The following is a 25,117-nucleotide window of genomic DNA, read 5'->3' on the forward strand; positions in this document are numbered from 1 at the left end:
ACTATATATTCTTCTTATGATTGGTTCATCCTCTACACGTCGGTTTAATCACCCTACTCACTTATTTACATTCTTGCAAACTAGTTGATACAAGCTCTTTAGTGTAATTAGTATTGAGAGCTTGCTTTATTATTTACATTCATCTAGTTGAGCTCTTTAGAGTAGCAAGATTGAGAACTCTTAGTGAGTAATTACATTGGAAGTTGTGTGCCTAAGTAATCATTGCAACTAGAATTGTTGGACAGGTGGCTTGCAATCCTTGTAGAGCTAGAGCAAGTTTGCATTACGCTATTTGTCATACTAATCAAATTGCTCTAGTTGATTTGTAGATTTTTTTAAATAGGCTATTCACCCCCCCTCTAGCCATATAAGGACCTTTCACCTGGACCCAGCTGCAGCGTATACGAAGACGTATATTTTATCTCCCTGTCACTGACACGCGGGCCCCACCTGTCATCTTCTTCTTCCTCTCCTCATCTCTCTCTCTCCTAATGGGCGCATCGAAGGGGTGTGGACGAGAGCCGCCATTAGCAGTGTGCTCGACGGGAGGAGTGGAGGGATGGGGGCGACTGGAGGAGGAGGCTGCTGCTCGCCCGCGTGGCCGCGTGGTCTCAGCGGCTGTTGCGCACGTGGCCATGGTGGGCCCGAGCTTCTCCGCCTCGAGCCTCAGCGTGGCCATGGCGGGTGGAGCTGCTGCGCGGCCATGGTGGGTGGAGCTCGCGCGCAGCTATGGCGGGCCGAAGCTCCCGCGCCTCGAGCTCCACTGGCGCCACCAGGAATGGGCAAGCAGTAGCAGCTCGTGGAGCCCCATGACGACTTGACGAGGTGGAGCTTCTTCTCACGGTGGCCGGAGCTGGAGGCGGGCGCGCCATCGTCCCCGTCCGCGGAGCCGACACTCCGACGGTTGGAGCTTCGCCCCTGGGGCTACTGCTACTGCTACTCTAGGCGGAGGAGCTCTGGCCCGCCAGCTCCGCCTGCCGTGGCCGCGTGGGAGCTCCGTCCGGCATGGCAGCGCGGGAGCTTGAGGCGGAGGAGCTCCGGCCTGCCATGGCTGCGCGTGCTGCTGCTGCTGCTGCTCGCGGGCCGCCGCTGCTGCTCGCCGTGGCCGTGGCCGCGTCGGGATGGAGAGAGAGGAGGAGGAAGAAGAAGATGACATGTGGGGCTCGTGTGTCAGTGACAGGGGTGATAAAGTATATGTCTTCGTATACGTCTACAGCTCGGCCCAGACTGTGTCCATACGTATTCAGTGGTATTTTTATGGGAAACGAAGAATTATAATGGCATACTTCAAAATAAACGAATAGTAATGACGTTTCTCCGAACGTCGAAAATTATAATGACATGAATCCAATTAACCCATTTTTTAACTACAAAAAATTACAAAACCACTTCAAACCAAAGGCAGAAAGACATGCATATAGCAAAGCCCAGGCGCCCAGTCCTTAACTGCTTGAAAAAGACGTTCGCACAATGAAGCCACCTTGTTGTATCATGGGTTTGAGCTCATCGCCTCACACTGCAATTAGATACTATTAGTTTAGTGGATAATGAAATTTAAGATTTGTACATCGATTTCCTTGTGGACAGTTTGTCAGATATAATTACTACTACTAACATTTACATGTTGTGATAAATAGGTTGTAACTGCCTAGCTAGGGCTTGGAACGTAAAAATTTTACAGAAATAATATAGGAATTTTTTAGGTTTTTTTTCTCTTTTTATTATCTAATAAAACTTGTGACAAAGCTTTTGCCGTCCTTTCTAAAAAAATATAGGAATTTTAAAGAAACATGAAAAAAATTCCGTGTTCCAAACAGGGCCCAGTGATTCCGATGTCAACCCTGTGTCCTGTTTATTTGACTTCTTGAGCAATATTTAAATTAATGTTAACTAAATTGGATTAATGTTAACTAAATTGGATACTTGAACCATTTGTGGTTGTGGATTTGCCCAACCTTTTCAGCAAGGAATTATGCTTGTGTATTTGAAAGGAAATAATGAGTTGTAGGTTAGCAGCTGAAGATATATATACTTTTTACGTCCTGTTTTGTTTATCTTGTAGTATTAACGGCTTCTCATTTCATCTCTGCAGTGTGCAGTGGTCTATCAACCAAATGGTTCACAGGAGAAGTCACAGACTCACAATATGGGCATTCGTCCATTTCTTACATGCTAAATTCCTAACAACGAGGAACACGTGGTCTGGGACCTTCGTGAACTACATCAAAATCCAGAAGACACCTATGCAGTTATTGTACTTCAGTTTTTGTTTTTGTTGATATTGTTCCTGCTATTTTGTTATTGAAGCACCAGAAAGACGAAAGTAAAACAGAAGTTTAATTATCAAGATGGAGATGTGGACAGCTATTCCGCATGACTAGTTCTACTAGGAACCTAGTTAGATACACTCCTTGTTTATTTTTTGAAGGTGTTAGATATACTGTTGATCCTAAGGTGATATTTTGTCTTCATTTCCAAACAGAGAAATTCACATGTCACGAAGTCACTGCAGCCACTTGCCGTGGAAAATTGTTCCCTCTCCAAATTTCCAGTGGATTTGATTCAACTTGCCTCCCTGGCTCTCAGCCCATTGGTGATCATTTTTTAGGAGATCACCAGGGGATGATGTATCACCACCTGGATTTTCATTACCCCATATGCCAGCAAATTTTCATTGGTGGCACCAGTACTGTAGGTGAATCAAAAGGGTCAATTGCTATTCAGAGGATGCTCTTGCAAAAGGGCAAATTGCTATTCAGCTAGAGCGGGTACAAATGAATCTGCTTTGGTGACAATGGGACCTGCTCTCAGCATCTCATGCCGTCATGCAGGAACTCAATGGCCACAGATTTATCATCTCATCATCTGAAGTTCTGAACTCTAATATGGTACGTTTCCCCTTAACGTGATTTTTATCGTGCTGTGAAGGATTTGACATGCATCACATCTTAACTGTTTGCATATGTTATTCAGACCGAAGATTCTGCAGTAAGCAGTAGCATGGCATGATTTTCACAAATACGGGAATCGTCCCCAAAGATGACAGATCAAGTGTTAGAAAAATATGGCCCATCAGAAGATGGATTCGAGATCATCACACAGAAAGATCAGAAGGATAATTCTCTCCCTCTGTCTTATCAAGATTTATACAAGAAATACGGAGCAGCATGACAAGAATCAGCAAACAAGATGCTCGGTTTCAAGACATTTTTACAGACTAAAAAACGATTAGGCAAAATTGTGCAAAATTCCAATTCTACATATAGTCCACATGTTCCCTTTCCACCAATTTCCTACTGTAATGTAACTGAAAGCAGGCACAACACTATGCCTCATCACCTGAATTCTCAGTTCTTTTTTCATGAGGTACACAAGATAGTTCAAATGCTGCACTTCCAGTTTCAGGCCCTCGTTTTCACATCCTAGGAAGAAATCTGATGGATCGATTTTTCCCAAAGAAGCAAGTGAGGGCATAAGCGATTGATGATTCATTGATTCTATGTCTCCTAGCGTTTCCTTGAATTTGTACAAATGCATGAGTGGAAAACATTCATTCCTCCCTGAACTTGAATCAATTTCCAAACAAATGAGAAATTGTCAAATGGTTTCGGCAGTTGGGGAGCGAGGATTCTTTTTCTTGTTGTTATTTGTTCGCTTTTGGATGCAGTTTCAATTGATTCTTTGCTATCAAATCCTAATTTTTTTGTTTGGCCGATTGTCAAATGCTGCATATAATCTGAATGGGCTAAAATTCCTGGGAGGATCATGAGGGTTAACAATGTGAACAAGTAAAATAACTCGAATTTTCATGTCTGTAAGCATTAGCATTTTCAAGTCTACAGGCATGCGCTGTTGCGAAACACGAGTTCAAGGGAATTTCTGGCAAGTGATGTCTGGTAGTAAGGATTACTAATCACGAGAACTGATTTGCTAAGGTCAGACCCTGCAAAAAAATTCCTAAGGCAAGGTTGTGTTTAATTTTGATTGGAAGTTGGAACAATACTGCAAAGATGTTATTACAATATATTTCTTATTTCAACTTTTGAAGGGCAAAATTTCTGTTTATTTAGTGCAGAACATCCATTCATTGTAGGAGGGTAATTCCCCTCATACTGACAGTAGTACTTACAAATAGTGTAAACCCATCATGTGAGGTGATGTGAACCCAGAATCCATGGTATATAACATATATGAAGAAACCTTATAAATAGTACCATGCCTGCTATCTATCATCCACGTGCTATAAAAGTAGAAATGTTTCGAGAGGAACTCCTTAAAATTACAAAACTAATAAAATGGTAACTATGCTAAATTAGTATCCTCTCATACAAAGTCAAGCATCTCTCTTACAACATGCCATTTATTTTCAGCTGTTAGCATCTCATTCTCTTACAAGCCAAACAAACATCCATCTTTTGCACGTGGGCAGAACGTCCATGGCACCCAAAACATTTCTTAGGATATTTCATTGGTCCTTACAACACAGGCTTTTCAAAATTGTTCCAGAGAGTTTCTATTCAGTAGCACTTTAGGCCAGTACCTGGAATCTACTAGTTCAGCCTCAATCATGTACAATGTAAGCATCACTAAAACAAAAAAAAAAGAATAATTCATTCAGCAAGTGAGAACTAGGTAAAACATCAGTTGGAATAAAAACATGCTAATAAAAAATGGTTAGATACCAGAAAAGTGGATTACTGTCAAATTCCAAATAGCATAATAAGTTGTACAGTACAGACTTATTCACAGCAGAAAAGTTAGATAACCTTCAGCAGTGACCTAGGCAGAAAACTAACAAACATGCATATTTAGCCTCTAGAACAAGTCACCATAAATAATAGCATGAGGGTCAGAGATCATTGGTGATTCTACTGCAGAAATCAGAATTGAGGGTCTATGAGCAGTCAGAGATAACTGGTGATTCTATTGCAGAAACCAGAATTGAGAAGGCCTGCAAAGTGGGCATCTGTTAATGATCATGAATTGCAGTCCCGCCATCCGCCTAAAACACAAAAGGAGATTCTAAAATTAGACTCTAGAGGGCACAACAATACCAGCACAAGCTGTAGCATAAGCATCTGCAAGGCCAGGAACATAGTCCTTGTGACAATCGATGAATCTCAGTTTGAAAGTTTCCTCTCCAAATTTAATAAATGTGAAAAGGCTCATATTGGTACCTAGCAATCATTTTTCCTGCAGGACCTTCATGACATAATGTCGGGGCACAAGCCGCTCCTCCAGGCTGTATGTGAGCAAAACAGGCCTTTCCACAATGTCCCGTGCCTCCACTGCAGCCTCATTGACAAGAAACTCAATCTTGCGAAGAAGAACCTCGTCAGATAATTCTAATATAGTTGGCTTATTGGACACTGCAGTGGAAACCTCAGACTCAGAACAACCAAGAGTCCTCTTAAAGAATTCAAGCTTGGCAGCAACCTTCTCTTTGGAATTATTGGCAATGACGGACACCGCGAGTCTAAACATCCGCGAAGTGGGAGGCACCCCAAGTTCTTCTGCCCGCAGCAAAACCTCCTTCACGCGTTCCGGGTAGAAGGTAAGCACCCACCCGTTTTTTTCTAAAGCTTAGCAATATCTCGAACACCCCACTGACGAAACAAAGCTATGTTAGGCTTGATTACCCTCTCAAGGCCCGCCCTGAGGAAGGCCCCATTCCTCTTTGTGACCACCAGGACCTGTTCAAACGAGCGTTAGAAGGATACGAAGAACTCGAGCCTGGCACCTACGTCGCCCTCGCGGAGAGCGCGTGAGCCAACCAAGAGGAAGCAAGCGATCTGGGGAGTAGAGAGACCGACGCGGTCGCGGAGAGCAAGAAGGCGGGGTGCGATGTTCTTCACCGACGCACGGAGGAGCAGCGGGTCCGCGGAGACGACGGCGGCGATGTCAGCGCGGGAGAGGCTGGCGCCGGAGAGCAGGGCGAGGATAGCATCAGGGTTGGAAGCAGAGTTGAGACGGGAGTAGGAGAGCTCTAACTCGCGGGACGCCTTCCTGGACACCTCGCGGGACACCTTCTTGGACGCCTCGCGGGCTTGGGTTTGGGCGAGGCCGCAGGCAGAAACGAGGCAGTCCTCGAGGGAGAAGGCCGTGGGGAGGGTGGTGGAGGTGGAGAGAAGGCGGCGGCACGCGCGGGGGTGGATTGGGGGGTGTAGCGTGGAGGCGGCGCGGAGCAGAGGGAGGAAGCGATTTCGGAGTTGCAGCATGGCGGCGGCGGAGGGGAGGCCGCGGCGAGGGCGCCCCTCCCGCCAGACCAGGTGAGAGGAGGGCAGGAGGCTGCGATGCAACGGCTCACTCGAGGGATGCTTGGCCGCGCATCCGCGGCTGCCGACACGGAAACCTCAGGCCCCTTCACTCCTTCGGATGGGGGATGAAGGAGATGATGGATTCATCGTACCATTGTATGGGCAGTGGCCCGTGGGCTGGTCCATGGGCCAAGTGCTGCGAGTGGCTCATTGAGCCCGTCGTCCCCCATGATCAAATCGGTGACCGAGACTAGCAGCACTGGCTGCCTTTATCCTTTGTAGCCACACTACCCAAATCCAAATCCAAATCCAAATTAGCATATTTCTCCAGACTTCAAGAGCAGCGACCAAGAGAACTATGGCTTTCCCTTTTTCTTTTGAAAAAAACTATTTTCATAATTTTTTATTTTAAAAAGTTGCAAAGTTATATTCATAACTCTTAAGTACGTATAATATTTTGCGAAAATAATTTATCACCATAACTTCTAATCATGTTTTTTGATATATTTTTTATAACTTTATAGATAATTTATCTTGACAAGTTTTCTATATGACCTTTAGAACGTAACTCTTCTACAACGATTCCACGGATATGGTATATGGTATCCTATTCGACATGTTCATCACGTTTTCTCACTCTTTTTTCTCCTTTTATTTATTTTTTCTTTCCTTATTTTTATTTTTTATATTAGCCTACCTATTTTCCTTCTACATATTATGACTAGGTTTTTTTCACGTTGATAAGTTTATCCAAAACAAATTGTGTAAATAAATGAGTTGGATATGTTTTGTATCAATTTTTTTAAACCCATTGAACAACAAAAAGTTATGTGTGTATATAATATAAATTAAAAATTTATTACATAAAAGTATAGCTAGATAGCTTATGTTAAAAAATTGTTATGATAAATTTGTCCGTTGACAGTTATTAACAAAAACTAGATTATAGATGTTAAGTAGAAAAACTATCATGATATATTTGGCGATGGATGATCTGACGCTGAAGATAACTCAGAGATCATCTGACGCTAAATCCTCATTTAGCGATTCAATGTATGTCGGTATACGTATTCACAATCACTGTTTGCTTGTCTGTCGCTAAAGTGACTTATATCGTCATATAGTCTGTCGCTATAGAATGGTCCCACTTGAGCCTAGCTCGAGCGTGAATTTTAGCCCGGCCGAGTACAGAGGCAAACGTTTCTACCCTAAATCAGCGCCGCCACTGCTCTTCTTCCTCCCAATTCTCTCCCAAATCGCCGCTCCATCGGCTAGCGCTAGCTCCAGCCTCACGCGACCCACCTCGCCCCGAGCGCCGGTGCCCCATCCACCACTTCACGGCCCTTCGCATCTCTCTCCCTCATATTCGACTCCTCCCTCTCCGCTCTTCTCTCTCCCTGCTTCCTATCCTCTCTCAGATCCAGAGGCCGAGCATGGCGGCGGCAAGCTCCATGGCGGCGACAGGATGCTAGCTGGTACTCCATGGTGGCTCGAGGGGTGGTGACGCGAACAGACGCCTCCTATCTTCGAACCGTCACGCACGCGGAGGAGCCCGATGGGCAGGGCGCCTCCGCGCCTTCAATCCAATGAGCCGACCCCTTCCCAATCCCTTTCCCAATCTGGTCGTCGCTCTAGAGGTGGAACACAGCCTGGGCCTTCCTACCGACGGCGCGTTGGCCTCTACTCTCTAGCCTCTCCCTCAGTGAGTTCTTGTGTGTGGGTCAAATTACGGTGCCCACGGCCAGAGACATACAGGAGAGTGTGGGATTCGGCAACCACAGCCGGATCCGTCAAGGTGGATGGCGACTATGGCAGCCTCCAATGGATCCAGGTGGTTTCTGGTAGTCCTCTTCACCTATACATCCCTATCAGTCGCAATGCTCTACTCTCATCTCCTCCCCTCCCTTCTCTGCTGATCCATCCCAATAGCAGCAGCTCGGCTCACTTGTGCTCCTCACTGTTAGGTTGCAGCACTTTGGTTGGATGAATTGTGTTCTCTTTGCTGGTACAGAAGCAATGTACTATTTTTTATCATTAAATTTTAGTTTGGTGTGCAGGTAAAGTGTAACTCGAACTGCAGGGGGGATTTTTAAATTCCATTGCCTAATCATTGTTTAATAATTACAACTCTTATTAGTTCAATCTTTTTGCCTAATTAAGGTCCCGGCATGCCAATGTCTATATTGTAAATGTGTTGGCCGGCAACAATTTTTTTTATTGTTGATTAAACTGTGGTTGTACGAGCCCAATAATAATGCAAACACCACTCTGAGTGCCTTATTAGTATTATGTGAAGTGCATTCGGTACTATGATATCTGGTTGTTTTTTCTTCCTTAGTTCTAACCTGTTCATGTCTTGTTTGATCTTGTCATGGGCTTACACGGTATCATTTTATTGCTGCATTACTAAGAGAAGATGGAATTCTCACTGCAAACTTGAATGAGCCCCTGATTACACTTGACAAAGGTGAATTTAGTTTTTGTTCAATCAAGTTTAGAAAAAAAACAAGTTCAAATTGTTATCTGGTACTTGGACTTTTAGTATAACATATCCTTGATGGTAAATTAACTGAACAAAATTTGCAAATGTTTGCTCACTACAAGTTAATATGTCATCATCTGTGTGGATTGATATGCTTTGCTCTTTTTATAGACAAAATCAAACTTCATCTGTGGTGGTTGGGGTTCACAGTTTGTAGATGCATATGTAGCATGTCTTCCTTTTTCTAATTGTTGCTTTGCCTATTAGAACTATTATGTCAGCATATGCCTCTATGGTAATGCTTGCCTTGCTCCATTGCGTTAGTAGTAGTTGTCCTATAGATGTAGCTGCAGGATCTTGTTATTCTTATGCTAAAAAATCTGACTTTGCACCTTTGGTTGGTCAGATTGGTGACGCCCGTGGCCGCGGTGAGCTAGGACTCTGGATCTGGTGGCATGTCTTTCACTAGCGTGGGTGCAAGAGTGAACATGGAGGCCTTTTGCATCCTAGCCGACTAGGTCTTTCTCCCTCCCATGCATATCTTTTAACTATTCAGCAGCAAGCATAAGCATGCACCTCCAGTCGAATCATAGTTTCTGATGGAGCGTGTATTTGGATGGTGTAGTGATCACCTTAAGGAATCCCTTATAGTGCATCTCTGGTGTATTTTCTATGACTGGGCTGGCGTTTGTTATATATGTTTTAGCATAGGTGAGACGAGCTCGTCCCAACCTCATATTTAAGAAATTAAGATAGCTTGTGATTTTGGTAAATTCAAATTTGCTATGAGATATTAATTAGAACATCAACTATTTGTGTTAGATTGATTTTTGCTGCAGGATTGTTAACCTATTTATATGATTTGAACCTATTTATTTTTATATGATATATGAGCTGAACCTATGCTTTTTCATCTCTGCTCCACCATCCTTGATGGGCTACCTGTTCCTAAATCAGCTTCCTCCAACAATCCAGCATCCAATCGACCATCTGTCCAATTTCCCAAGCTCAAAGGATAAAGGTACATTATTTCCATGAACTTTGTCTAATAACATTGCACTTGTAGACTTGTATGCACAGTAAGTGTTAGAACTTGTGATACTCAAAACGCATCTGTAGATTCTTTTAGTGCTCATCAGTTATGCACAGTAGGTTTTACCTCTATTATAACTTTGTAATGCACAACACACAATCTCTTTTCATTTGTAAAACATAAATGATTAATTTTGTTGATGGTGATAGTGTTTCTAATGCATCACGTTTAGTCAATGGTGGATGTGGCATTAGTTAGCTCAGAAACATTGTTAGGCAACAATTTTGCTCCGACAAGTAGGATGTGGTGACTCGTGAAATGCTATGAAATTACTCTGAATATGGAGGCCAGGCTCTCTAATGAACCTGACACAATCTTCTACTTATATGAAAATTAACCATCTTCATCTTTGTTCAGGAATTATGGTTCAGATGCTACAGTTTACTGCACGTGAAGCTGTGGTAAATGTCCCTATGCTAATTAGGTGTCACATCATGTAATGTAACAGCACATATAAATTGTAAAAGAACACATTTTACTGGTGTGCTTCTCCATATATGGTAAAAAGATAAGTCTGATTGGGATTAAGGTGATATTGCCTTGCTCTCTTTATTGTAGGTTTACAAAGTGAAGTGCTTCATTGAAGGTTCCTTTTGTATGATTTTGGCAAGCTCATGAATAGAAACCGACCTGACATTATATGTTCCTGCTGTACAAAAAAGCATTCTTCAATAACAATATGCCCTCCAGTACAGTACATTATTGGTACACTTTCGATTAGTTTAAAAGACTAAACTTTTCTTAATAGGTTTAGCTTACTAAATATTTCATAAGCTGCCATTTATTTATGAGTGATTCAGTTCCTGTAATTTCTTTGATGGTTTATGCTAGAAGAAAGGACAAGTTTTTTTTGCTGTAAACTATAACTGAAAGTTTCTAAACTGAAACTAAAAGCCCATCTATTACTGTGCCCCTCCATCACCATCCGTTTTGGATCATGTCGTGTTCCTGATCCCCTCTTGATCTGCCAGTCCTCCTTTTGCCTACCAAAATCTAATTGCTCTCTTCTGATTTGCGTGCTGCAGCTGCAGGTCAATGGGGCTGGGCACCGGCACCTCTGTCATCTCTTCCCATTGCCGCTGAGGTGGAGTGGCCAAATCACAACATACGGCAGCGGCATTGCACCGCCCAACCCCAATTCTGAACTTCCCAAGGCCAAGCCTAAGGTATGTAAATGGCACTGAACTTGCAATACCTGTCCAAGTATTTCTTTGGTCGTGTTAGTGTGGCGACTAAAGAAACTAAATTGTAACGGTCTAAAGCAACTCAAACTTCACGTGCCAAAATAAACCTGAAAGGTATCTAAAATTCTATTGTGACGGTTATTAATTTGTCCTACAAGACGGTCTAGCTGAGTTAGGGAGTAAAATTTCATAGAGTTCATTGTCATGAACTCTGAACTTGAGGAGCCCTTTTCTATTATATGAACATACAAATGGAACACCAAATGCATGTTGACATGATGCTATTATTTGGCCACGGTAGTTATGAATGCAGAAATTTGAAATTTATAAATTAAGCTTTCTAATTTCCATAGTTCCTGCAGAACTCCCATATTCTGGCCCCATTCGTTAGTCTGAATCTTGGCTGAAAAACACTGTTCTGACTGAATTGTTGTGAGAGAAAAACACTGTTTTGGCTGAAAAAACAAGCCGAACAAGCCGAATATGGGGTAAGCCGAACGAGCCCTCTGTATCTTTTATTTTTTTCATCCATGTTAGTTTCTTCACTCTTCTATAGGAGGCTTTGAATCCTTCTGTGCACTCCAATGTGGCACTACGACCAACAGGAGTCTTTGAGGACCAACAGGAAGTGCTCAAAGCCTCCGAAAAAGGGTCAGCCTGAGGGTGCCCTGTATGACTATGGGGACAATATCAACTTGGTTGTGTTCTCATCGCTCCAGGGGGAGCCTCACAATCACCAGATTGCTGCTCTAGCTATAGCCTTGAAACAAGCCATGTCACCTGTACTCAAGGCCTATATCCAGCAGGTCAAGGCAAACACAGTTGCCCTTGGTAACCATTTGATGGGTAAGGGCTACAAGTTGGTTACTGATGGTGATGGAACAGAGAACCACCTTGTTCTCTGGGATTTCCATCCTCTTGGCTTGACTGGTATGCATAACATGAAGGTTATTCCATCTCCCAGATAGCATAGCATGATCCAAATCCCTTGCTCTACTCATTGGTTTCTTGCCACTAGAGTGTTCTTGCCCTGTAGCCAGAATGGATGACACCGGAATTTCTTTGTTGTGAGCCATTCAAGGTCTGTGATGTAGCCATTTATAGTGTCACAATACTTATGTGGTCTATCTTAGGTGCTTTATTTCCTACATTTAATAATCTATATAATTTAATTAGATTAGTCAGACTGAATTATTTGTTCTAATTTCTTAGATTTTGTATTTTTATTTGTCTTGGTGTTTATTTTGTAGAGAAAGCAAGAAGTGATAGCTACTTCATTAGAAAGGTGAAAACATCCTGACCAGGGAAGTTCTTGTGTCACCAGATCAAGAGGTAAACCGCCGATGCCTTCTTTTGTTCTTTGTCACACCACCATGATTATTACAGCAAATAATTTACCAGGCATAGAAGCAGATGAATACTCTATACTATACTGTGAACTTATTTTCTTTATCAGAAATGTACCTATATAGTTCTAAGCTGCCCTTAAAATAAAAAGGAATAAAGAAATATATCAGTTATTTTGATTCTCTGGTAACTGAAATGGGCATCATAGCTTTTTGATAGGAAAAGCTGATGTTTGTTTGCAGGTGTGGTCTGTCTGGATAAGCTTCAGCTGACTCTTGAGTAAATTGATAGAATTATGATGTAGCAGTGGGGATATTTAGGGGATAGTTCTTCGAAAACTTCAGAAGCAAACCATTTCAGAGTGATCATTATGCAAAACCCCTAACGAAAAGACATAACAAAGTAATATATGTCCCTTGGGGTATTGATTTGTCATATGTAACTTTTGTGATAAACTTTTATTAATATTTATATCCTGTAGTGAAAGAGTATAGACTTGTTGATTGTGCAGGTTTATAATTTTTATAGGCATGTAACTTTGCTTCTTTTGAAAGCAGTGTTTGTATGCATCTAAAATGGAGTGATTGTAATAATACATCATACCGAAGCATAGTAATTTTATCTAATCATGGATCTATGTTTCAGGTTCATGAATGAATCTATTTGTATGAGAAATGTGCACAATGATATTACTTTTGTATTAATTTGCAACCAAATGGCCTTTTATTTTTTTAAATGTATTTAAATGATCTCGTCAAACCATCAGTCGCTAAAAATATTTGTAATTTCAAATTGTTTGTCGCTATAGAGTACTGACAGGCTATCTGTCGCTATAGAGTACTGGCAGGTTATCTGTCGCTAAAAAAATTCAGGGCAACTGTCTGACGCTAAAGATTTTTAGCGACAGGACTTACAGCGTCTGCAGAAGTCTGTCGCTATAACTTTTTAGCGTCAGATTGTCAGTCGCTGTAGCCGCTTTTAGCGTCAGATCGTTCATCGCTAATCTTGGTGTTGTGGTGTAGTGTATAAGCTGTCCATGCAAAGAAAGTTAGTAATAAGTTTTGTCCTACAAAAGATTGTGCATTATTAAAGTTGTAAGTATAGCTTTGGAACTTCTTGGAAATGAAAGTTGCATAAACCTTTTTTTCTTTTCTTTTCTTTTTTTAAAAAAGAAGAAAGTGGCGTAGATTTGTTTGATGGTTTGATTTGATTTAAAACGAACGTTCGTTGATTCTTGGAGTCTACCACGCTAACACCAAAACGCCCCTCCGCCAAAGCTCGGACGATCACTGCATGATGGAATGTATCCGTGCGTGGGTCGTTACAATCGCAGATCTACACCACCGTGTTTGTGTGTTTGTTTGGGATCGATGGGTTTATAAGTCTTTTTTAAGTTAACGAACAGTATTTTTCACTCACATCAAATTAGTCAACAGTACTTTCAGCTATGACTTATCAGCCACACAAGTCCAGCAAATAGGACGCTAATGTGTGACGTGTGAGCCAACGAAGTCTAGTGACAAATCTAGAAATTGTATGGGACCAGGACTAGTTAGTCGCTGACTCTGCTAGCTATAGTTAACCACATATAAAATGTCATGTTCGTTTGGTTGATAAGCCATAGCTGAAAGTATTATTAGTTGATTTTTGTGAGAGAAAAATATTATTTATTGGTTAAAAAAGTATGGCTTAGGCCATGTTTAGTTCCTCCCAATTCCAAATTTTGGCACTATGCAAAAAGAAGATTCCCCGTCACATCAAATTTGCGGTACATGTATGGAGTACTAAATGTTGACGAAATCAAAAATTAATTGCACAGTTTGGTTGTACTTTGCGAGACGAACGTTTTAAGCCTAATTAGTCAACGATTGGATAATTATTACCAAATAAAAACAAAACGACACTGTAGCAACAGTGTCGCTACAGTGATTTGGCCGGCGCCAAATCGGCCGAACTAAACGCGGCCTTATAAGCCAAGTGAACAGGATGTTTGTAATTTTATTACTTGGTACACTTTTTAAGTAGCTTTGTTATAATGATTTTTGCTTGTCTACTAGCAGGACTCGGAGCCCGGGCAGCACGGGGCGTATAGACTATCGGAGTAGACAGTGTAACAGTTTAGTACTGCCGGACGATAGCACTACGTACCCTAGCTTTTGGACGTTTCGCGAGTGGCGCCACTACTGTGCCGCGTCAAGCCCCTCAGCCCCACCCCCAAAGCCGAGCAAGATATTTTGCGAGGCTCCATCCATTCTAGCAGTGTACACATTAACATTGTCGATCTTATCTTATTTATAATCGAGCGATGCCGATGCATGCACTATCTGCCAAGCTTGGAGATAAGGATGACACCTCTTTTGTTTAATTTAATGGCTGTGTGTTTGGTGGGGATGGCCCATGGTGGGGAGTCCGTCCGTGACTTTGGGGCGACCCGGCCGGCCGGAGGAGAGGATGACGATGGAGCCGCACAGGCGTTGACACGCCCGCGGGCCACAGGACAAGGGACGCGCTCCTAGTCTATCTGTCCATCCAGACGTGTCTGTTCCAGTGTTCCGTATATATGGCGCAGGATGCTGCTGGCAACTCTCTCCGTGCTTCTTTTTTTTTTTTTGCTAAAAGATAAAAGAAAATGGAAGGTCCTGCACGTAGCGTCAGCAAATTACGTAGGTGCGCGCGTCCCCGTCGGAGCTGGAACGCCGTGCACTGCAGATGATCCCGTAGATACCAGCCGGGTTATTGCTTTGTTTACCGCCTGTTAGCTGCTGTCCTGTCCAGTTCGTGGACCAACAAGTTGCTGCTGCTGAAATGATGATCAGGAACGAGGAACCGGATCTGCTGCTGGCTTTCTGCTTTCGTACGTGTAAAATGTAAATAGGAGTAAACATTTTTGTTCAAGGTAGTCATGGTCATCCAATGGACGATCAGTAGCAGTAGTAGTGTGCTAAGAATTATGAACAAAATAATTGCAGAATAATAACAATTTGCAGTACTAGGGTTATTAGAGATAGGGACGGACACTCGTCCGCCTGTCATGACATGATGATATCTTCCAGAGACATCGTCCACGCGTACAAACGAAGAAAACCTGTGTGCTCTGCTGCTAATCCTGTGTGCTCTGCAGCCGCCGCCGCCTCAAAAGTCAAGCCCCACCGCGTATATAAAAACGACCGCCTGCCGCCGAGGCTTATCTAATACCACTGCACACTACTGCCTTACTCATCCAGTTTGTGTGAACTGAAAGATCATAAGGCTCTGTCACTCTCAGTCACGACCTGAGTTTCTGCAACCGTGACTAGTTTCGTGCTCGTGCTTGTGGGACGCAAGATGGGGTCTCTCATGGCTGGCTGGGACTCGCCGGTTCTTGGCGACGACGGCAAGAAAGGTACGCGGAAGAAGATGGGCACATCTCTCTAGTCTCGATCTAGAGCTCTCTGCTGGAACTCTGATGTAAAATACTGTATATATACTGGTGCTGGTCAGTTCACGCGCGCCGGAACCGATCGCTGACTAAGGAGGAAGTGGAGGCGTTCTGGAAGCAGCAGCGTCGGAGTCGGATAGCGTCGGAGGACGGCGGCGAGCTCGCCTCGCCTCTTGCCTCGCCGCCGGCCACCGCCACGGTACGTACTTACTACTCTCTGAATGTCTCTCTCATAATGTCTGCGGCGTTCCTTGCTTTTGCTGTCTCGTCTCGTTGCGCATGCATGCTCAGTATTATTACCTCATCATTTCAAATCCCACAAGCCTGACGTACGTACGGAATTAATGACTACGATGACATGGCATGCAGTGGCAGGAGAGCCCGTTCGGGAGCTCGGAGAAGGCGGCGGTGGTCCGCGTGGACGGCTTCCTCCCGGGCGGCGGATCCGGAGACGACGACGCGGCGGACAGCCCCAGCAGGAGCCGCGACTGGTGGACGCGGAGCAGCTGGGCGTTCCTCAACGAGCCGCCGCAGGAGCCCTCCGCCAGGGCGCAGCGCTACACGCCGCAGTTCCACGTCGCACGCATCGCCACCGCTCGCGACGACTGATCGATCGAGAACGCCGGCAAGGCGGCAACCATGCACGCGCAGGCCGCGCCCAGTCGACGTACCGGCAGTCCGGTCCATGTTTCATCCATCGTCGTCGTCGTCCTTTGTGTATATGTACAGTAGTATGCCTATGATAGTTTTTTGCTACCACAGTTGAGTTTGAGTGTATATATACGTATGTACTCCTTATTACGCATACGTACTCGCTCCGTTTGTTTGAATTTATTCCGTACTGTTCGCTTAAACTTATTCGGAATTACTTTTTAGCTATGGAACAGTGTTTTTCTCTCACGACATTTCAGCATAAGGTAAATTTCAGCATTAGCGAACAGGGTTAGTATGTATAGCAATCTAGCTAGCGGATGTGTGTCGATCGAGCGGGCAAGATCTATTAGGTGCATGTAAAAATGTCTGTTCATCGTTCCGAAAATTACCCCTGTACTTGGCACCAGATGTTCACGCACACCTCCAGGCTCCAGCCATATAAACATGACGCGCTACAGTTTCTTCTTCTTTTTTGTTGAATCTTTTTCGTGTGTGAAACATTGGTTTTCTCGATTTAATTAGCATCTAACATGGGCAGATGAGTAAGTGACAGACGGCACACCATGTGTCGGTGCAGAAAGTGACCAACTAGTGAATATTTATAGTTTTGTTGTACGTTGTGATCGGAGGTGGCCTAGCGCTCAATGACACAGGATTTATACTGGTTCGGGCAACGTGCCCTACGTCCAGTCGGGGTCGGTCGATGACTTTATTCCTGAGCCAATGTGTTCGAAGTCTGTAGTGGGGTTACAAACGAGAAGGAGAAAGGAGGGGTGTTCAAGAGGCCCGGTCGAGTCCGACCGGAAGGGCCGAGGGCAACCGGAACACCACTATGAGCTAGAAGTCCAAGCATGTGCTTAAGGGGTTGTGAGCTATCGATCTAGTGAGTCTAAGCTTGAAGAAGTCGACCTCCTTTCGTTGGAGGAAGCGCATCCCCTTTTATAGATGAAGGGGATGGCTTTACATGTGAGAGGGAGAAAGTACGGATGTTTCTAAGCCTTGTTGCCTACGCTGATGAAGACTGGATAATGGTAGGCGTCCCTAACACTGTTGATGTCGCTGTAGAATGTCGGATGCGTATGGGAGGTCGTGCTATCTTCTTCAGGAAGGATGGACGTCGGTACCTGCAAATACTATTTGATGCCCACTGACATGTGAGGAGCCACACTATGTTCACCCCCGTATAGCAAATCCTGGTGCCCATACCGCGATCGATGTCCAGAGACACGCGGGGGGCTTACCGTATGGGAGTTTTAGCAGCACCTACAATACTGTAGGGGGAGATGGTGGCTGCAGAGTATTGTTTTGTGCAGGGTATGGTCCCTGGTACAGTGATTTTGACTTGTGAGTCTTGCCTTGTCTTTCTCCGCATGTCTTCTGGTTCCTACCGAATGGGGCGCCCCTGGTCGGAGGGCTCTAGTCGGCTCTGAGTGTGTCGGTCAGATAAGAGCGGTGAGCAGGGTTCCCACGAGCCCCGTTCGCGGGGTCGGAGTCGCAGGGTCGAAGTAGGAAGCAGCGTTTGGGCCAGGCCTTCCGATTGGAGGGACCGCTTGGAGGCGGCTGGTGCCTGAAACGAGTGCTCCGATCGGAGAGGTGGGCCGAAGAAGTTGACGAGCGGATGCTTGTTCTTTTGGATAGACCTTTCGATCGGCGACCGGACTGCCCTTCTGGTCCGTTGTGTTTTAGACTCTTGAGCCGGCCCATGAACTACATGTTGTTTTCCTGGGCCGAGCCCGGGCGTGAAAACCGGTCCCCGAGGGACCCCGGGTTTATGAACCCGACACCATACATCATCATTCCTGTTCTGATCGATCGACGATCGGCTCGTGGTGGTTTCAGCATTCAGCTGCTGACGAATGCTGCCCAGACTTGTCAGACCCCGCCAGCTCGTTCGTCATCTACGTCTTAGGGTAATGCTGGCAAAGGAGCGTTCGTCTGCCTGGACCTTTCGTTTATTGGGCCGTAACGCTAGCCCAACGATCCTCCTATCTACTCGGGAGTCTCTTTAAAAAAAGAGAGAGAAAAGAAATTAGTCTTTCAGTCTCACGGCCCTCTTCCTTCCCCACAGCGTCACACCCCGACACCCCCGCGCGCAGCTCGCACCGCCTACGTGCAGCGCCACACCATCGCTCGCAGCCTCGTCGCCACAAGCGCAATCGCGCCCCCCACCGCCTCCTCGCTGCTCCGATCTGGCCTCGCACTGTCCTCCCCGCCCAACAGCCACGCCGCCCATGCTTGCTCCCCCGCGCCCCGGAGGACCGCCAATTTGAGGTGGGTGCTGAGGACCGCCGTCGGCTCTTCTTCTGAGATCCGTCCGTCACCTCCTTGAACTCGATGTGGGAGCCATCTGATCCTCTCGCCGACCTAGCTCCGCTCCTCGCCCCGGGCCGCTGTCTCTGGTGAACTCCACACACCGATTAGCCTCCATTCTCCCAAACAGTAAGGAGATGTTACGCTGAAAACATATGTTGCAAGCGCGTGTTTCAAATGTATGTTGTAAGTGTTTCGTACGTATATTGTAAAAAGTGGATTGGGATGTTACATATGTTGCAATGGATGTACACGTATGTTGTAAGCGTCTGTTCTCAATGTTTCATCTGTTTTTTAGACATATGTTGTAAATGTATATATTTGGATGTTGTGTATGTTGCACACATATGTTGCAAGTGTTTTATCTGCATGTTCCACGTGTTTGAAATGGTTTTTAATTTTTTAGGTGTTTTTACAAGTGTTTCAGACGCATGTTTCAAGTGTTTCATCTGTTTCCTTTATATGGTGCAAGTGTTGCATCTAGATATATTTTCAAAGTAGATTGCATGTTGCATATGGGATGCACATGAGAAACCGGAAGGGGCGTGAGCGGTCCCCGCATGGGGCGACGTCCTAGCGGCGCGGCCCCCCACATGGGCACACGAAACACGTGCACCGGCGGGCGATGTCTGGGCAGCGCGGCCCCGTGTGGACGCGCAAAATGAGGCGCGGAAATGGACTATAGCCACGAACATGGGGCGCTAACAGTACCGTTCATCTTATTAGACACAAGTCCTGCTTGAAGGTATCTCGGTGTTCTCCTATAATAAAACTTGTGGCAAAACTTTTGCCGTGCTTTAAAAAAAAGTATCTCGTTGTCTAAAAGTTTTTTCTTGACCCTAGCCCGAGCCCCGCCCGGAATTGCAGGCCGAAAGAACTTGCCTAAGGCCTTGTTTAGATTGCAAGTTTTTTCACTCTCTCCATCACATCAAATCTTGGGACACATGCATAGAGTATTAAATGTAGATAAAAAATAACTAATTACACAGTTTGATTGTAAATTACGAGATGAATCTTTTAAGCCTAGTTAGGCTATAATTAGACAATAATTATTAAATATAAATAAAAATACTACAGTGCCCAATACTGATTCCTAACCCTAATATAAACCAGGCCTAAGGCTCGAAGCCTCGAAATCCAGTCGAGAAGCATGCTCGACTCGGCTCGACTTTTTGCTCGGGAGGAGGGCGGAGGCCCGGGTTTGCGACTTGTTTGGGCGGCCCGGATCCTTAGTCATCCCAGGCCGACTGCGATAGGGCCGGGCCGAGAAACCTTTCCCTACGGCGCGCCTCCTCCCCTTCCCACCCTTTAACAGCGAAGAGTCCACTCATGGAGACCGCCGTCTTCTCCGCCGCCTCCCTCTTCCACGGCGCCGACGACAGCGACGACGACCGAGGTATGAGCATAAAAGCAACCCCAACCCAACCCTCCTCACCTCCTTCCCCTCTACGTCGCTCGCCGCGTGCTCCTAACGGCCGGTGCTTTCTTGTCTGCGGGGTTGAAGACGAGATGCAGGTCAGCGCCGAGGGGAAGAAGCCGGTGGCGTTGGAGTATGAGGAGAGAGCCCACGACTTCCCTGGCATGGTATGGTTCCACGATTCCGCCGTTTTGGTTCGCGTCTGTAGGAACTGGGAACGGTGCTTCTTCTCTGGAATCCGGAAAGGCCCGGGGTTTGAACTATTATTTAATATTTACACTTCTCGCCTTCTCGGCTTTCAGTTCGGATTTTCCTATTATTAGAGAATTGATGAACGAGTTATACCTAAATGGACAGAAACGAGTGAAAAACATTTTAGGAATTCGACTTGCTCTGTGTTTTTTGTGTTTTATTGGGGTTGTATGGCCTCATGTTCAAGGCAGATCCACTGAAGAACTGACATGATGTTTTGCAAAATACAACAGCTATGGTTCAGTTTAGTAATCCTCTAATTGTTAAACTACGGACAGCTTAGCTTCCCCGTGAATTATGTTGCGCCAAACTCAGCAAAGTATAATGAAAAATAAAAAATAGAGTGGTTGTTAATTCAGTACAAAGGATCCTGTAGTGGGCAGAGGTAGATTTTTAAATCATTAATGGCTCCAAAATATTTGGGTTGGCCCAATTGATTTTCGTATTTGGTTACTGACTTAGCCTACTTTTGAATAGTATAAGTATATGGATGTGCTGCTTGCTCTAAAATCATGTTGCTACATTCTTGGATGTGTTAGCAATTTAGCATACAGTAGAGTTCATGGGTCTGCATCGATAAATCCACATGTTTAAAATAAAATGACTAACCGGCTATTTCGATTCTATATCAAAGGCTGCTCAACTTGTAACTATTATTCAACAAGAGTTACGCGAATTTATTGATTTCAATTTCATGATAGCCATTCCTTATTGCATTATTACAGTTTTTCTTAATCTGGCTTGCTCTCAATTGTCCTCATTTTCCTTTTCGTATTTATCTATTTGTTCACCATTCAAAAATTGATATACAGAAACTGAGTGTAAGGGAGTTCTCATGCCATGAGCTTAATGCCAACCTGTTGTGGCCCGGGACATTTTCATTTGCTACATGGCTGGTTAAGAACCAGTCGATTTTGGATGGACGACGTGTCCTGGAATTAGGAAGGTATGGGTGCTATGCTCTTACTGTAACGGCGTCTTTTCTTTTCTTTCTTTCCTGACCAATTCAATCCAAGTGGTCACTTTATATATGATTAAAAAGTTTTATAACTACCCCTGTTATTGCCATGTTGATCCCAATAAGTAACTTAGGATATCGATACATCCATCTCTCAGGTTTTTCTTTTTGCTGTTAGCACTGACTTGAGGCATGTGATGCGTTTTTTATCATGCTGTCAAAGTCAAAACTTTGCAAAACCATTCCTACTGTGTCAATCCACCAGAAAATTGTAGTCCTAAGCAGCTGGTTGGATGGTGTGATAATGATTCCGTTGTATACTGGTATAATAAAGAAAAGGCTATTTTGTTTGACCTGAATACCCTACTGTAATAATGGTTTTGTGGTGCAGCAAACAAAATCTCTATTTTGTTTTCCTTTGTCGAATGCAGTCATAAGAACATTGTGTATATTCTACAACTTGTCTATGTATTTTTTTTTTCATTTGTTCTTGCTTTCCTGCATAGTGGGACAGGAGCTCTGGCTATCTTTCTTAGGAAGGCATTTGAGGTGGACATTACAACCTCTGATTATGATGACAAGGAAATCGAAGAGAATATAGCTTATAATTGCAGTGCGAATACCTTGGATGTGTTACCTCATATCAGACGTAAGTTATCTGACCATTCCAAACAAAATCTATACATTTGTAGTATTTCTTTTTCCCAAATGTGTCCTTCATGTGTATCTAGGATGCACCACCTAAAAGGGGATAATTGTTCTCTTATGTTTCTTTTTAACGCACAGACACATGGGGACACCCATTTCCAGTTTCCAGACCAGATTGGGACATTGTCATTGCAAGCGATATCCTACTCTGTAAGTTACCAAGTGTATATATTGGTACCTGATCTCCCAATCTCAATGTGTGATGGAATGACCTAACATGATATACATTCATTGCTTTCAGATGTTAAGCAGTATGACAATCTTATCAAAACAGTGTCCTTTCTTTTGAATGAATACAAGCAGAATGGTCACAAAGCTGACAGCATAACCATCATGAACAAATCAGGTACTCCCTAGACATATATATTTAATTTTGTAAATCATCAAGGATGTTGTGCGAAATGTTTCTTTCACTTGGCAGGAACACAAGTACCTGCAAAATCACCAGTGTTTCTGATGAGCTGGCGCAGAAGTATCCGAAAGGACCAATCACTTTTCTTCAATGGGTGCGAGAAAGCAGGCCTGGAAGTGCAGCACTTGGGTGATCTTGTGTACCTCATCAGCAACAAGAGGTGAAAACTGAGGAAACGATATCCTTGAAAAAAAATTGAGGAAACGACACTCGTCGTTAAATTTCTCACGAACGGCACAGGGGAATATACCTGGGTGGTCAGTGTTAGGGATGGAAACGTGGATTTTGAGTAGGTTTTGTTAGTGATATTTTGATAAGCTTTCCAGTAAACACTGGTTTGTGAGAGGAAGGTACTGGAAGGACCCATTTTGTTTTGTTTTCTTCTCCTGACCCTCTTTCTTCGATTCTTGCTGGGATGTACTGTCGTGACTTACAATTGCAACATACAAAGCAAGAGCTACTATTAGAGAGGCACCCTGCTCATTGGCTACTGGGCTACTGGTCTGATGCCGCTGCTGTATTCGTACAGCAGCAGCAGCTCTGGTGTGAGCGAAAATGGAACCAAGATCGAGCTGCGAAAGCCGAACTTTACACGCTGCAGCGTTTGATTATATTTCTACCTGTCAGAACGAAATCGACTTCTCAACAAAGGTCGAAGATGGGCAATCAAATACGGTATGCAATCCGCTTTAGGGAGTGCACAGGTAGGTAGCTTTTGCCAAAAAGCAACAAGATAATTTTCCAAGCAATTAACAGCAGAAACAACGATCCAAAGCCAGGGTCTGTTTACACGGAGAGATGACGCATGGAACCTCCTACAGCCAGTGCTACTGTGCTAGAGAGGTGAATATTATACACGCGTGCACACTTCAAGCCAAAGCGCTATCTACGCGCACACGGACCAGGCGCATGACATGTACACGAGTGCGATTAGCTAGGCGTTGCCGGTGATGACGATCCGGTCGGCGTGGAAGCTCCTCTGCGCCCTGCCCAACAGCACCTCCTCCTCCCTTGTCAGCGGCGGCGGCTCGTTCAGGAACGCCCAGCTGCTCCGGGTCCACCTATACGAACCATATATGCAACGCAAGCGTGCACGTACAGTACATGAATCAGTTCTGCATACTTCTGAACACGTACGTACGGTAGCTTGCGTAGTACGTACCAGCCGCGGCTCGTGCCGGAGCTATCAGCGGCGTTCTCGGGGAAGAAGAAGCCCTCCCCGCGGGCCATCGCCGCGGGCGATGGCGGCTCGCTATGGGAAGAGACTAACTGCTGGTCGCCAGCTCCGTATCCGTAAGCCGAGCAGCGCGTCAGGTCGTCGTTGCTCCTCGTGCTGCCGCGGCCAGCTGGCAGCGGAGGCAAGGACCTCGTCACCTCCAGCCGACGCTTAGCGGCGGCGAGCGGGACTAGTATCTCCTGATGAACAGATGAACGATAAGCTATATATATGTATATATATGCGATGATTTCTTCAACCTGATCGAACAGATTGTTGCGTAATTAATAACGTGCAGCGGTTACCGTACCGGGCGGGGAGAGCCGGCGTTCGGCTCCGGCGCTGTTGGCCTCCCGTGCTGCTGCCTCCAGAACGCCGCGACGTCCTCCTTGGTCAGCGACCGGTTCCTCATCAAATGAACTAGGCGCGCAGACGCAGAAGCACATGCGCACACATATATCAGACGGCAACAAGAGTCGTTAGTACCGAGCTAGTACCCGACACAGTTTTGTACATACAACAAGCAAAATTAGTGCAAGTCCTCGAACAAACAAAGATCTGAGCTTGCATGCATGGATGGATGGAGGACGCTGGACACATCATGCTATGCTTATACCTTCCTTGTCACTCAGTACTGGTGAGCTCCAACCGGACATCAGGGATCCCATCTCTACTACTGTCTGACTCTGATGTCTAGTATATGGATCCTATATATATGGACAGCAACTCTGCTCTATGCACCCTGAAAAACTGTATATGTGAGACGATGGACGAACGATCGATACTAATAGCTCTCCGAACTCTGAACAGCAACCCATTTTCGTTTGTTTAGCTTATAAACCGTACTTTTTTAGCCAATAAATAATATTTTTCTCTCACAATAAATTAGCCAACAGTATTTTCAGCCAACAGGGCATTTATAGACGAACCAGATTTGTGGCGACGGATGGCGCCAGAGCAGCTGTCACATAACAAGGCATTATTGTTTGATTGTTTCCTTTCAAGGTTTCTTTGGACCAATATACAGCTCAGTACTACTGCTGCGTCATCCGTGCAAACAGGGCCGTATCCTTTTCGTTCAAATACTCTCTCTCAGTAGTGTTCAAGCGACCCGGCTGAAAATATACCAGCGGTATTGTTCGACTGGTACATAAGCCGACTGGTTTTAACTAATTTAATAGTATTATGTGAGAAAAAATAAACTGAAATAAATTGATTAGACTGAAAAATAGTTTAAGCGAACAGGGCTCTCTCTCTCCCCTTCTCGTTCAGGTCCTCTTTGGCAGAGCTAGCTAAAACACTGCATGCATGCAGCTACCCGTCGACTACGCACACGCGTCACTACCCAGAGTCGCCAGTAGCACCCATGCCGGCCTCGATCTCATCCTGCCGCCGGGAAATGCGTCGAT

The 25,117-nt window shown here is 44.8% G+C and overlaps 4 protein-coding genes across 4 annotated transcripts; 2 read left to right on the forward strand and 2 right to left on the reverse strand.

The window, feature by feature from the left end:
* Window positions 1-4,172: 4,172 nt before the first annotated feature.
* LOC136532885 (transcription termination factor MTEF1, chloroplastic-like) lies at window positions 4,173-6,349 on the reverse strand. The gene is made up of 4 exons (XM_066525466.1): window positions 5,814-6,349; window positions 5,640-5,693; window positions 5,178-5,532; window positions 4,173-5,002 (listed from the first exon to the last, which is right to left on the reverse strand). Exons 1-3 carry the CDS (start codon window positions 6,216-6,218, stop codon window positions 5,185-5,187), a joined length of 807 nt encoding a protein of 268 aa, XP_066381563.1. The 5' UTR covers window positions 6,219-6,349; the 3' UTR covers window positions 4,173-5,002; window positions 5,178-5,184.
* A 9,203-nt stretch (window positions 6,350-15,552) lies between these two features.
* Window positions 15,553-16,615, forward strand: LOC136532883 (uncharacterized). The gene is made up of 3 exons (XM_066525464.1): window positions 15,553-15,745; window positions 15,844-15,980; window positions 16,151-16,615. The coding sequence occupies exons 1-3, from the start codon at window positions 15,688-15,690 to the stop codon at window positions 16,388-16,390; spliced, it is 435 nt and encodes a 144-aa protein (XP_066381561.1). The 5' UTR covers window positions 15,553-15,687; the 3' UTR covers window positions 16,391-16,615.
* A 3,386-nt stretch (window positions 16,616-20,001) lies between these two features.
* Window positions 20,002-22,958, forward strand: LOC136532884 (protein N-terminal and lysine N-methyltransferase efm7-like). The gene is made up of 7 exons (XM_066525465.1): window positions 20,002-20,141; window positions 20,250-20,329; window positions 21,227-21,360; window positions 21,879-22,021; window positions 22,159-22,230; window positions 22,322-22,426; window positions 22,502-22,958. The coding sequence occupies exons 1-7, from the start codon at window positions 20,075-20,077 to the stop codon at window positions 22,654-22,656; spliced, it is 756 nt and encodes a 251-aa protein (XP_066381562.1). The 5' UTR covers window positions 20,002-20,074; the 3' UTR covers window positions 22,657-22,958.
* Window positions 22,959-23,302: 344 nt separating this feature from the next.
* On the reverse strand, window positions 23,303-24,385 carry LOC136532881 (uncharacterized). The gene is made up of 4 exons (XM_066525460.1): window positions 24,325-24,385; window positions 24,019-24,128; window positions 23,655-23,908; window positions 23,303-23,553 (listed from the first exon to the last, which is right to left on the reverse strand). The coding sequence occupies exons 1-4, from the start codon at window positions 24,374-24,376 to the stop codon at window positions 23,427-23,429; spliced, it is 543 nt and encodes a 180-aa protein (XP_066381557.1). The 5' UTR covers window positions 24,377-24,385; the 3' UTR covers window positions 23,303-23,426.
* Between the last annotated feature and the right edge of the window lie 732 nt (window positions 24,386-25,117).

The sequence above is a fragment of the Miscanthus floridulus genome, unplaced genomic scaffold (assembly GCF_019320115.1).
Source record: "Miscanthus floridulus cultivar M001 unplaced genomic scaffold, ASM1932011v1 fs_736_1_2, whole genome shotgun sequence".
In the NCBI taxonomy this organism is placed as follows: Eukaryota; Viridiplantae; Streptophyta; class Magnoliopsida; order Poales; family Poaceae; genus Miscanthus; species Miscanthus floridulus.